The sequence below is a fragment of the Aplysia californica genome, unplaced genomic scaffold (assembly GCF_000002075.1).
Source record: "Aplysia californica isolate F4 #8 unplaced genomic scaffold, AplCal3.0 scaffold00415, whole genome shotgun sequence".
NCBI lineage: Eukaryota > Metazoa > Mollusca > Gastropoda > Aplysiida > Aplysiidae > Aplysia > Aplysia californica.
Window position 1 is genome coordinate 670,524 of NW_004797685.1, and position 14,192 is coordinate 684,715.

The following is a 14,192-nucleotide window of genomic DNA, read 5'->3' on the forward strand; positions in this document are numbered from 1 at the left end:
GGGGGGAGATAAGATATAGACCGACTTAACCGTGGGAACTGTGGGAGAAGAGGTGCTGGGACCCGAGAAAAAGGACCAGAGGTCAGCTCAAGCGAGTTTAACACCAGTTGAGTCGACTGTAGTAAAGAAAAGACAAGGGTCACTAACTGGGGTCAGTAGTTTTAGGCTGCAAAATAAATTAAATGTTAGTTTCATGATGCAATTGTATTAAAGGGGCGTCGGTTTTTAAGTAGTATAATGGGGGCTCTCGTGGTCTAGAGGTTAAAGAATTCGTCTCTCATTTAATAGGTCCCGGGTTCGAATCCGAATAGCGATGGAAAATGTTCTTCTCTAAATTTTTCCCCTTTCATATTCTTTCCTGCTCACTAACAATGTTCTATCGTCTGCTTTCGTCTCCATTTTCTGCCCCCACCCCCCACCTCTTTGGTCCCTCCTCTGGACTCCTGACTCTTTCTGCAGTCGTTCTACTGTTACTCCTTGGCTCCTTCTGACTGCTGACTGCAGTCAGCCACACCTTTGATTTTATGGTAGGTAAGATCTACACACAGCCTTCTCGGATAATAAGGGCGGAAAATCTCGGAGGTCCAGTGTGCAGCTTGCGGACGTTAAAGATCCCTCGGTGGTACAAAATCGAAAAGAGTAGGCTTCGGCCGCTACCCGGGCAAAATTCCAAATTTCGTACCAACTGAAAATGTTTAATGTGTCCCGTGCGCTCATATGACCTTATGCAATTGTGAGCGCCGTAAAACACTTACCAACAAAACACAAAGTAGCAGGAAACAACATGTCTCCTCTGTGGCTTCATTGTGACCATTTGTGCCACAACGCGGTGGGGGAAGCGTGTGCACTCATGGCAAAAGTTTTTTTTTTCTTTTTCTTTCTTTTTTGTTTGTTTGACATGACATGTACCTCGGTGAAAAATTCACCCTCTCACTGCAGCTGATTACGTTGTATTCCTGTGTACTGTAAAACTATCACTTTTTTGCTATAATAGGCATATTTTCGCAATGTACAATGCTCAATGCAAGTAATAATCTAACTTTAGATCAGCAAAATCCCTCGAAAATGAATGTTGTTAGCGAAAAGAACATTGTACACAGTACCTTTTAAACACAGCTTTTTTAAACAGTTTAAAAAAAAAAAAGAAAAAAAGAAAAAAAAAAGAATTAACCCCCCCATTATTTCTCCAGACTTAAGAAAGTAAATGGTTCCTGTGCGCTAAGTTATTGTTATTGTCGAGGGTACGTTTTTAGCCTAGTATGTCATACCAAGGTGTAACTGTATTACTCATTGTCTTGCGATATGTCATACCAAGGTTTTACTGTATCACTCATTGGCTTGCGGTATGTCATACCAAGGTTTTACTGTATCACTCATTGGCTTGCGGTATGTCATACCAAGGTTTTACTGTATCACTCATTGGCTTGCGGAAAGGTATAGCAACTTATAGGCCTACCAAGGTTTTACTGTATTACTCACTGTTCTCTTGTGCGCCATATAATAATATTATACCCTTCAATCTTGAGGGGATGAAAAGCAACATCAACAACGGACGTGAGGTGCTACATGTGGACCAAAGAACTTACAACCTAATTTAAATGGGTCATGAATTTTTAAGGGCCTGTTTGTAACCTTCTGGATGTAGGCCTATAAGTGCGCGTGGGTCGGCTCTACAAAATAATTCTATTTTTAACGTAAAGTATCACGAAGGTCGAACTTGTTGTGAAACATGTGACGTCCAAAATTACAACTCAGAGCTGGATGGTTTGAGGCGAGGCTACCTTGGTTTGAGGGCATCCGCGTGTCCGAACCACTTGACCTTTTGTTTTTCAATGAGTGGTAGGACTGGTGTTGCTCCTACGGTGTCCCTTATGGATTCATTTTTAATTTAATCTCTTCTTGTTTTGTTGACCGCTATTCTTAAGCATTTCATCTCTCATGTGACCAGTTTCCTCTCTAAGGCTTTTGTTAGGGACCATATCTGGCACTGATATGGGAGCGTTGGAAGGAAAATGGAGTTGATGAGCTTCGCCTTGGTGCTCAGGGGAATATAGGGATGTTTCAGGAGAGGGCCGAGTTGATAGCTGACTGCGTTGGCTTTCTGGCATCTAGTCTCTATTTCTCGATCTAATTTTCCGTTTAATAAATTAATATTAATTTAATTAATTAATTATTTTTGCGTGAGTTGTATGCCTTCCCCGGTGTTCTTGTTTTGGTGTGTTAGATCCCAGGCTTGGTATAGTTGTGAGAGATCATGTCTGTCTGTTTTTATCGTAAGATCCAGATTTATAGAAAATTTGCCTTTCTTTTCTGTTTGCTTTGAAAACCCAGGTGTTAGATATTATCTAAGACTGAAAAATAGCTCTTCAGAGTAATTTTGATGTGAATTTTTGTAGACTTTGATCTACATAAATAAGAATTGTGAATTCAAGCTTGTTTAATAGAAAATTAGGATTTAGTTGGGTTTTTATTATTATTCTGCCTTCCTTGGCCATGTCGAACTTTCTGTTGATGAAGAAGCCCAATACAAGTGCAAGCGGAAGATACAAATAGTACCAGACTTATTGCAGGGAGAGAAAGTGCACATAATCAATTTAGGGAGAAACATGTGACTTTTCCCTCACTATTTCGTTTAGTATTGATTATATAGTACGCTAGTTTTTTTTGCGGTGAGAGTTATGTCCATAAGATCATATAATTTAAGACTTCTTTTGATGTGTTTGTTTATTCATGTATTTTACTTTTTAATGGTTTAACAAGTTCGTAAAATTGTTTTTTTACAATTATAATTTAAATTTCAGAAAAGAAGGTTTTAAACTTTCTGGTTGTCTTGTTTTGTGGGGGCGCTGTGAAGAGAAAAAGTTGATGAAGTTTGAAGAGTAGCGACGGGGGAGTGTCATTTTTTTCGTCAAGCTGCACTTTGGAGTAATTACTGTATTTAAAAAATATTGTTGTTGCTAGTGTAATAGGTTACAGCTTTTTGGGGACATTCGCTGTTTCCGTCTTTCAAAATGCATGTAATTTCTGAGGGGTTTGGGGTTAGTGGCCCCTCATTACGTAAGATGTCAGTTTGGGCTGGGGGTGGGGGGTGGGTAGTGTGTTTAAAAAGCGGTTCATTTGTGAGTGCAGGGAGTGATGAAATGATGCGGGGTGACAGGTGTCCGCGGGGAACTGGAACTGGCCCTCGTCACCGGTTATCGGAAAATAGCACGTTCTTTAATGGCGTCAGTAGGTATCGGGCACGGGACCAAATTTTAGGGAAAGAATGTGTTACCACTTTTTTGTTTTTGTCTTCCACAGCTCACAGACTTCCCCTCCTCACACCCCCCCCCCCCTCACCCCCTGCGTTCAACCAGTTCTTGAATTTTTTTCTGAGGGGTTAGGGGTCAATACAACCTCACTTTGTTTTTTCACTCTAATCATAAAAATTACTTTTCCTAGATCTTATCCTCCAGTAGGTTCAAATACATCTAAAAATCGAACCATCTGTCTGTCTCACTTTTTCCCAGCTCTAAATGTGAGGCAGCGTGGTGGAATCAGGCTCTCGTCAATTTTAGGGCATGTAGAGTTATTGGTATCATCTTAAAGCTTTTTCACTTGTCTTTATTTGGATGAAAAAATATCCATTTGCTTTGAATATAAGTCGAGCTATTTGCAATTGAAGGAGCTGGGGGTCACCTGTTTTCAGAGGTAGAATTAGTGAGAAAATGGCAGTCAAAGATTAGTTATTTCCTTAGCTTAAGAGTCCGTGGTAACTGAAAATTTACTTTTTTGTGCCTTGAATCAATGTTTTTCGGAAAAATCCGCACAGAAATGAGTTCTTAAAAGAGCATGAAAAGTGTAGAGTCAAAAAAAAAAAAAATTTTGATAAAAATTCACAAACCTGCCGAAAAATGCAGGGTTCTTCACAATTAGTATTTTGACGAGAGCCTGATTTCACAACACTGCCTCACAAATGACCATTGTTGTGTCGATGTGCTTGTCTTTACTCAAACAAACAAAACCAAAACAAACAGGCAAACAAACAGACAAACAAACAAACAAAACGATTAGGTCATATAAGAACCGAAGATTAGAGGTGTTGCAAGAGAGTAACAAACACAATCTAACCCGTCAGCCACCCACGGAGTTTATGTGTTGAAACGTCCTCTATTGCTGTGGTATTTAAAGCTCTCATTAACCCCCCCCCCCCACCTATTCTTAGAACTGTGCATGTTCGACTCAGAGTACTGGACACCGGTATATTTGGTGTAGTCGTTAGACGTTTCGCCATCGTACGCAGGAAACACGAGTTCGATTCCCCAGCTAGGACTGGGAGATTCATTGTAGAGTATCATTTTTCAATCACAGTCCAAACCATCAAACCTGAAAAATCAAAAAGTAGTTTCTGAACTTTGAAAATATGCCCACGTAACCCTTTGTGACAATTCTTATCTGAATCATATTGTTGTAGATTTTAAGGGCACCTGTGAAAAAAATGTATACTGATTTCACAAATGAGCTTAGCTTCATTATAATAAGATTATTACTACACTGTTTTGTTCTTCTTCTTCTTCTTACTATTATCATCATCATCATCATCATCATCATCATCATCATCATCATAATCATCATCACCATCACCATCACCATCACCATCATCATCATCATCATCATCATCATCATTGTTTGGTAAGCAGAGTAGGAGGGAGAATCTTGTTTTAATTTTAGACAAAATAAAATAACAATATAAAATGTTTTTATCTCTCTCTATCTCTATCTGATCTCTATCTCTATCTCTCTCTCTCTATCTCTCTCTCTCTCTCTCTCTCTCTCTCTCTCTCTCTATCTATCTATCTATCTATCTATCTATCTATCTATCTATCTATCTACCTATCTATCTATCTATCTATCTATCTAATCTAATCTATCATCATCATCATCATCATCATCATCATTATTATTATTATTATAATTTATAATAATAATTATTTTTATTATTTTCCCTGTGGGTTGTTGGGGGTTTTTTGGGAGGGGGGGGTGTACTGCTTCTTCAACCTGCAGAGCAACTGATGTTAACGTATGTGACGGTTGTTCCTATGTCATGGGCCCGTTTCCTTCAGGCACCTCGTTTCCATTTCTGAGGTATTCTGTATAATAGTTTTTATTCTGACTAGAGTATCAGTTTTGATAGGAATTAATTTTGAATCCTGCTCAGGTGGCGGCTGAAACCCACTCGTATATATATCTTTGTTTTATAGTTTAATTTTAATAGAGGTTTCACGGCACTCGCAACTGCATATGGTGATATGAGCGCCAAGGGGTGGATGTCAACATAGAAGTCCTTACAGGGAATCGGACTTACTCTGGTCACCTCTCTAGGTTCAGCAGCACAAAGTCTGCTTCGACTATCAAGGCACCCCGGAAATAGCGGGTCACAAGAGCGTGACAAACATACATAAAAGAAGTAGGGGAAAATGGCAATAGTAAGGATGAGGAAAGAAAAAGCAGCAGTTCCCTGTTGTAGATCAGGCACAGTTATGAGCATGACATTGTTAGATCAGCCCATTTACAATTCTACTGTGCACTTGAACGAGAAATGTCCCCCCCTTTGGGAATGGCCTAAAGACACATCAGTCAGTGGCACCCCCCCCCCCCCCCCCCCCCCCCCGCGCGGGGGGAGAGGGGGGGGCCACTCTTATCGAATTTGGGACCAGCAAAGGATCTTAACGTAGGTAACTTGCACAATGGACCTCCGAGATTGCTAAGTATTCAATCTTACTGATCCTAAGATTACATGTGTGGCTGAAACTGACAGACTGCAGTAAAAAGAAGCTAGTTGTAGCAGAAGAAAGAGACAGGAATTAGGGAGAGAGCAGCGAAGAGAAGGCCGAGCAGTTTGTGTGTTTGTTTGTGTGTTTGTCTGTTTGTTTTTTGGGGGTTAGATAAAAAGTGGAGATGAAGGTAGCCGACAGAACAGAACTAGAGAACAGGAAAGAAGGTGAAAGGAAACAATTTTAGAGAAGAAAATGTTTCGCAGCTACCTGTCAGGTTTCGATCCCGGAACCTTTAGAATGAGAGGCGTACACCATACAACCTGTAGACCACGAGAGCCCCTGAAACTTTGACAAAAAACCACAAACGACACACGGGAACAACATTAACAAGTGGAGACGATGGGCCACTATCACATGATCTTTATTCCCTTCCTGATTGGTCGCCTTATATTTGGTCACGTGGGTGCAGCAGACACTCACAGTTCCCTCTAGGTCACTAGTGGAGAGAGAGACAGCACAATTGTTCAGAGAACACACTACTAGTGGAGAGAGAGAAAGAGATAGAAAGATAGAAATAGAGATAGAGATAGAGATAGAGATAGAGAGAGAGAGAGAGAGAGAAAGAGAGAGAGAGAGAGAGAGAGAGAGAGAGAGAGAGAGAGAGAGAGAGAGACCATTGTTCAGAGAACACAGCACACGAAAGACCGTCGACGCGTCCATAGAACACCACACACCCCCAAAATGTGTCATCCTGGTCAAAATCGAATTAAATAAGCTCTGAGCCACAATTTCGCGCCACCTAGGTCACTCACCTGGGGGCGGTGTGTCGTGTCCTGTCTTTTGATAAAGATTGTCTCGTAAAGTTTAAAAGACAAACACACATATATATTCATAACATACGGTCGAATTATCTGTCAATCATTTTGTAAAATATTCCAAATCTGACTAATAAAGACATGCACGTCGCAGCGTGATTTTTCTTTTGTTGTTGTTGTTGTTGTTGTTGTTGTTGTTGATAGCCGCTTGTCAAAATATATGATAGTCCCCAAAGTATCAAATAACCTAACAAAATGTGTCAAATAACCTAACAAAGTGTGTCAAATAACCCACCACAACGTGTTAAAGAGGCTTGAATATAAGGTGTCAAATAGCCAACCAAATTGTACAGCCTCCAAGCACTAAACCTAACAGACTAAGATTTTGATTAGCTTTATTTTGTACTTGACTTTTTAAAAAGGGTACATTGCCCAAAAAATGTCAGTCACAAATCATATCGACAAGCTTTCTATAGTAGAGGGGCCTTTAGAAGATTCTTCCCTATAAAGATCATGTTAGAGAGAGCTGTCTGTGTAATAAGTCAGAGAGGAATGTCTGAATGAAGGTCGGAGGGAAAGAGATGTCTGAAAACAGTCATTTAGTGCAGGGGAAAGGAAGACAGACAGACAGGAACAACAGAGAGAAAGTGAAAAAGTAAGACTTTATACCAGAGGCACCCTCCAACCACCCTCACGCCAGTCTCTATCGTCTGTTTGTCGCACAATCACTCAATGGTACATCTCTCTTTATATTTATAGATGTCGTCTGTTTGTCGTACATCTTTTCTGTCGTCTGTTTACCAGTCTTAATTTCCTGTTGTCGTCAAGGGCTGCCAGTAAACGTCTATAGATCTGAGTACAATCTTGGACAGTGTTTGATCTTCACGGTTGTGCTGCACATGTCTTCTATCCACACGAGCTCTAGTGACTACCGGTATGTCCCAAGGACCAAATACTCCCTCCACCCACATAATATTCTTTACGACCTCTAACTCTAAGACCAAGCACCGAGACCCATATAATACGATTCACAGCTGTTCGAAATGTGAAGATCCAAACTGTCTCCAAGACGTCACTTATTTCAGGTTCAAGGTTGGGAAACAACTCGTCCAAGAAGCAAAACTCAGAGCCCTCATTTGTACATCACAGTCATGAAAAAATAGTTTTCGATAGTCGTGCATGATGCGTCTTCAGTCTGAAAGTGACGAGAAAACCCCACACCTTTCACTCAAATCTCATCCAAAGGGGGGAACCCCCAATGTTTCACACTCATGTAACATAATAATCAGTTTTGTTCTCATTTCTAAGCAAATTGCATGAGAATAAATATACATTATTGGAAAAAGCAACCGCCAAAGCGTTGTATGCACTAAAACGTGTGACCAAAACAAATCTGAAAGGTAAAATACAGTTTTATAAAGCATGACATTGTGGATAGGGGCGAGTGGTGCCAGTTGATCTATTAACGAGAAATACATTGATTGGTCTTGCTAAATAGTAAACAACTAAAACATTCATTTATTTTTCTTGTTTTAAACTGTTTTGATTTAACTTTTTATCAAGGTCTCTGTAGAAAGAATGTGGAAAAGGGAATCATCTAGAAGAAGACAAATAAGAGACGTATTTTGTTTCAGATGAGACGATGTCTTTCATAAATTTTGTTCTGACTGCTCTATCAAAATTACAAAATGTAATTTTTAGTGCAAAACCGACATAAAAAGGAAATCACTCTTTTTCTAAAGCTAACTACTGCGTTCAAAATTTGACAGGAATTCTTCCACGATATAAAAATCAAACAAATTGTAGAAAATATTTTACAACCGTACAAAAATGAAATACGTGCATAAATTCGTTTGCCCGGTACATGAATATCAAATTGCGTTTATCATAAAATTCTCTCTAGACATGTCTACTGTATATTTACGTAGTGAAAACTATTTGCCTGAAGTGAAGTCTAATCTTCAGATCAAGTATACATGACATAGATTCATAGAAAAATTCCGCAAATGATGTGCTGGTAAAGAAATAATAAAAGAGATAGCATTTTGTATAGCGCAAATTCCCGCTCAACAGCAAGCTCTAGGCGCTTTACAGTTCACATTACTACCCAGCAGACCTGATAGCATTCTGAAACAGTCTCAACTGGAAAGCATACAGGGCAAGCTGTCATTTTACAGGCGCTAAAACATGAAAAATGCACTTCTCTACTCCGCTGTTCATAAGAGATCTTCAACTTATTGGTACAGTCAAGGCAAAGAAGACTCGGGGATCTATGTTTTTCATGTTTTGTTTGTGATGTTCGTAGGGCCTACTTTCTTACATCTATTTGTGCCACGACATAGCAGCACACGGTCAAAAGATGTAAAGAAAAGCAGTGATATAGTGGTGCATGGCATGGAAGAGTTAAGGATATAATACTAATACATACACAATTGAACTGAATTCTGGATCTTTTATCTTTTTAAGACATAACAGAAGATGTTCTGGGGTGGCCCGACATTCGAACAGAATTTACCAAAACCACGACGTGGGCAAGACTGTCGTGGTTAGCTAAAACGCTTCATCTGCAATTATTGCAAAAGTTCAGGTGTCTACTATCTAAAAAGTTCTCATTAATATAAATACGCAATATCAAACTTAGTGACAAATGTTTTTGTTGAAATTCGAAAAAATTTTTCTTGAAAAAACTAAATCTTAATAACATCTCTCCTCCAGCAATTTTTATTATCATACCAAAACTCAAATACGTGATAGTGGGCGGCTTACTACAAAATTTGTCGGAGTGAAGATACAACGTTTTAGCTCAGCACAGCAGACAGCACAATCCCTTAGAACGACACGTTTTAAACTCCACATTTTGCCAGAACTGAGTTACACACTACACATTATTGACACAGATAACCGATGCCCTGACACACTGTGTCTGAGACACCAGACAATCGAACCTTCATGTTTCCCAGTAGTTTGACGTTTAACAAATAAGCCGTAAAACCATTTATTATTAGCTGTGCAAGTGGGAAGCTTCCAATCCCATTTTTACCAAACTTGGCACCGTGGAGTTCAAACCCTGCCATTCTGAGGACGTTTACAACCAATCAGATCAGACAGTACCGAAAACGTGTTCGTTCAAACAACAGCTCAGAAAAGAAATACACCACACCCTTCACACTCCACACTCATCGGTCAAATTTGCAAGACATACATCGGCATACACAGTGACGAATGGCTCTACTCTCGAACAGACAAACAAACAAACAAACAGAGGAATAGACAACCAGATAATTGCATCCTAAAAACGTCCCTTTTTATAGAGTATATCAAAATGACGTATAGAACAGACATAACGATGCGTCGGAATAACAAGGTTCTATTTGACAGTTATGGCCATTTTGAGTTACTAAGACCACAAGGTCAGAAACCGAATGTTCTCTGCTTTATCAAAATTGTAAGATTATTCGGAGTCATAACCAAGATATTCAAAGAACTTTGTTAGAAAAATCTTGATATGTTGTGAAACTCAAAATAAAATTTAAAGCCTTAAATACCTCAAATTACTGAGCTAGATCTAATAGAACTTCGTAATTCTGGGGTTGCGAAATACTAGAACGCCTTTCTCTCTGTCATTGTTCTGTCTTTGAAAGGACCTAACGGTTCTCTCTACATCTTATATTCTCTTCCTTACAGTCTGCACATATCAGTAATTATTTTTGTAATTTAAACTTGAACAAATGTAGCAACTGCAACCCCTATGTGCTACATAAATAGAAAACAACTTCTACAAAAATACTATGTTCGAACAAACACATTGTCATCTATAAACAGTTAATTACTGAAATCGTCGCCAGTGCTAAAGCGTATACGACGTACTTAAACTTTTGATTGAAAAGGGACTTTCAAAACAAGAAACAAAACTAGCAATTTCTTAATTAAATTGTAATATCTGATGTCTTACAGTTGTCTCTCAGTTGCGCGCTGTCTACAAATGTATTAGTCCATTACGATAAATATGTTCTAAGGTTGGCACAGACACGAGAAATGAGGAAGTGTTTGACGTCGGTGATGGTACAACCATGGTACAACAAGACAACTCAGGACAACTGATAAGTATCAAAGCTGTGTGTGTGGGTGCACGGTGTGGGTGCACGGTGTGGGTGCATCGTGTGTGTGTGTGTGTGTACTGTGTGGGTGCACTGGGTGGGTGCACTGAGTGGGTGCACTGTAAGTGTTCACAAAGGCAGCTCAGCGGGTTCCGAGAGCAGGAAGCTGGAGCAAAGCAAAACACACGAGACAGACAGACAGACAAACAAACAAACAAACAAACGGATGGATACACGGACAAGACAACATGAACAACTCACAAAACAAACATTGCTACGATGAGTGCGCGCGTGCGAACAAACTTCAGACACGCAAAAACAACAAAAGCACTCGTCACGGTGTGGCTTTGTGGCTGCACAACACAAAACAAAGACAAAAATTCCAAAAACAAAACAGCAAAAGTGGCGCTGTTTTGCCTCCACACAAACACGGCACAGAAACGACGCTCACACGCAAGCAGTTGGGTTTTTTGTTACCTCTCTTATAAACTCAATCAGCGCCTGTGGATTCAGTGAAGACGAGTCAACAACATGTGTGTGTGTGCGTGCGTGTGTGTGTGTGTGTGTGTGTGTGTGTGTGTGTGTGTGTGTGTGTGTGTGTGTGTGTGTTCGTGTGTGTGTGTGGGGGGGGGGGTGCGTGTGTTTGTGTGTGTGCGTGTGTTTGTGTGTGCGCGTGCGCGCGTGTGCATGAGTGTGTGAGTACAGCTTCTACCCGAATAATATACCCCACCCCCACTCATCCATCAATCGCCAATTTTGGGTTTACTTACAAAAGTGAGATCATGAAAGCAGATTCTGATAACACTCAGGTCTACCAATAAATAGTCAAAGATTTTTTAAATATAAAACGGCAACATTAATCGATTTCAAAATCGCTTCTGTCTGTATTACAAAACTCTTTCAGAAACAGTTGGAACCTCATATCAAATTAGTAATTATCGTTCTGGAAATTTCTTAATGAAATATTATTTCTTTTAAAAAAAATATTTTAAAAAAACAAAACAAAAAAACCCCCTCAGGATTTCTCTGTTTCCATGTTCTATCTGCATCAGAAAACTGTCTGATAGTGAGTGAGTGATTTATACAAGATTGGGGGTGAGGGTGGGGTAGAGTAGTTGGCTTCAGTTATATAATGAAAGGTCAACCCATTAGACATTTCATTTAGGCAAAGATGAGGGTTTGTTTGGCAATGTTTTGATTCTATACCTGGAGCACAAACAGACCAGAGATAGTTCGAGTGACAATGTTGGAACGTCCCCCTCCCAGTGTTGTAATTTCTTTTCTTAAAAAAAAAATTTTGTTATCAGTTTCTGTAGCTTGGCCGTTGGCCATTCACAAATCTGACAAGATATGAAATTTTAAAAAATCTCATTTGGATCAATAAAATGTTTGTTTTCTAATCTTTTTAAATAAAAGAACTTACAGCATCTATACTTTCAAAAAATGAGTAGTGTTAGAAGTAAATAGGCATTGCATACATAATTAGCTAATATGTATAAATTTCGTGTAAGAGTATAATTTATAATAATGTTTCCCAATGTATAAATCTGTCAAGAATTTCATAAAGTATACTGTGACTGAAATGGCCCCTACAAAAAATACAAGCATACAGTATAAATTATGTATTTCTACAGATCGTCTTATTTAATTCATTGTTTTTACACTCAGTGCATCTAGAATAAATAGACACAAAAAGAAACAAGCTTGCATCACAAACCATTCGTTTCATAGATAAATAGACTATCGGCGACGGTCTTATTCAAACTTGCCTTCTAGAATTGGAACATCGTCTCCTACATTATAAAAAAATCATTATCTTAACAATGAAACGTTTTCCATTTCGAACAGACAATGTCATATAAAAAGTGAGATGAAACGGAGGGAGAAAAAAGGAAAAGAGGGCGGGGATGAGCGTTATTGTCGCTCCCCTCGAAATCACACTAGGACTATAAGGCTACGAGTCGTGCAAAACGTAAAAAACAATAACCATTTTCGTTGTCTAGAGAAAACAAAAAAACAAAACAACAACCCCAAAACTTCGGCTTTCCTCACAATAAATACATGTATGACTGAGAAAACATCTTTCAGGTCTAGTTTCTGCACTTGAGGGTACTTTTCTTTCTTTTTTCTTTTTCTTGTTTTCTATTTCACATTTTCAACATTTCCTCTACTGTCTGGATGTCTACGACTCCTCCTGCTGTTGCCCCTCCTCCGCCTGTCCCTCAGCATCTTTTGGCCCCTCCCCCTCTTCCTGCTGTTGCCCCTCCCCCTCTTCCTGCTGCTGCCCAGCCCCTTCTTCCACTTGCCCCGCCCCCTCTTCCTCCTGTTGCCCCGCCCCCTCTGCCTCCTGTTGCTCCGCCTCTTTCTCCTCCTTCTCCTGCTCCTCCCCTCCCTTCAGTCCCCGCCTCGCCCTCATGCCCTTGAACCCCGCCTGGATCTTCATGGCTGCCTTCTCCACCTCCGGGTCTTCCAGATCGATATCGATCTCCTCTTCCACCGCCTCCTGTGTTTGACCTTGACCCTCACCTTGACCCCCTTCTGCAGGGGCGGCGGTCTCTTCCTCTGCGGCTGCCTGAGTTTCCCCCTCGGCTTGTTGTTCCGGTGCAGCTTCTGCCTCCTTCTCTTCTCCTTCTTCCTTCTGTCCTTCTTCTGCCGGAGCGGGAGCAGCCTCAGCCTCAGCCTCCTGAGTTTCACCCCCTTCTCCTTCTCCCTCTCCCTCACCACCTCCGTCCTCTTTGCTCTTTGCCGACAACTCCTTCCTCGCCTTGAAACCCTTGAACCCTGCTTGGATCTTCGTAGCTGCCTTTTCCACCTCCGGATCGTTCAAATCAATGTCCACCTCCTCTTCTTCCTCCTGCTGCTGCTTCTGCTGCTGTGCCTCTCCTCCTTCTTCCTTCTTTTCCTCTTCCTGTGCTGCTTCCGCCTCGACCTGCTCCGCGCCGCCGGAACCCTCTGCCCCCTCTTTCTCGTCGCCATCTTTCTCACTCAAGTCTTTGCGCGTCTGGTAACCACGGAAACCGGCTTGGATCTTCAGCGCCGCCTGAGCGGTGGCGGGGTCGTCGAGGTCAATGTCAGCCAGCTCGTCCTTGACCTCTGGCTCGGCCGCCGCGTTGGACGTGGCTGTGTCTTCTGCTTGTACTGCTTCCGGTTGTGCCGCAGTCTCCTGTGCTGCCGTCTGAAACAATGGAGATGAAACAACTTTAAAGTGAACCAAGGATCGACACACCACGTTAGTTGTCATCATGTATATATTATAGGATCTAGATCTACAGGCTGCACGTGGAAAAGAAATGTTTTTTTCGAGATTCAAATTCTAAACGTTGAAAAAAAGTAAGAAGAAATACATAATGTAGGTACAATGGTTATAAAATGAAACAGCTATTTTTCCCCTCCTACTGTAAAATGTTGCTCTCTGGGTTGAGTACAGTTGAACAGTTTGCCTACTGACGATTTCTAACACTGCGTCGTTATGAATAAATAGGTAAAAGAAAAAAATTACTTCACGAACTGAGGGAAACCAAAAA

General features: G+C 40.6%; 1 protein-coding gene and 1 long non-coding RNA gene across 2 annotated transcripts in view; both read right to left on the minus strand.

Moving 5' to 3' along the window:
* Window positions 1–6,158: 6,158 nt before the first annotated feature.
* LOC106012562 lies at window positions 6,159–11,266 on the minus strand. The gene is made up of 2 exons (XR_001185087.1): window positions 11,146–11,266; window positions 6,159–6,252 (listed from the first exon to the last, which is right to left on the minus strand). It is a non-coding gene; the product is annotated as an uncharacterized LOC106012562 (long non-coding RNA).
* A 435-nt stretch (window positions 11,267–11,701) lies between these two features.
* The window catches only part of LOC101862054 (ABC transporter F family member 4), a gene marked incomplete at its 5' end in the record, with an annotated part of 16,731 nt that continues 14,240 nt past the window's right edge, over window positions 11,702–14,192 (minus strand). Inside the window, 1 exon segment of the mRNA XM_013085873.2 lies at window positions 11,702–13,843. Within this exon segment, the coding sequence (XP_012941327.1) occupies window positions 12,851–13,843 (993 nt within the window).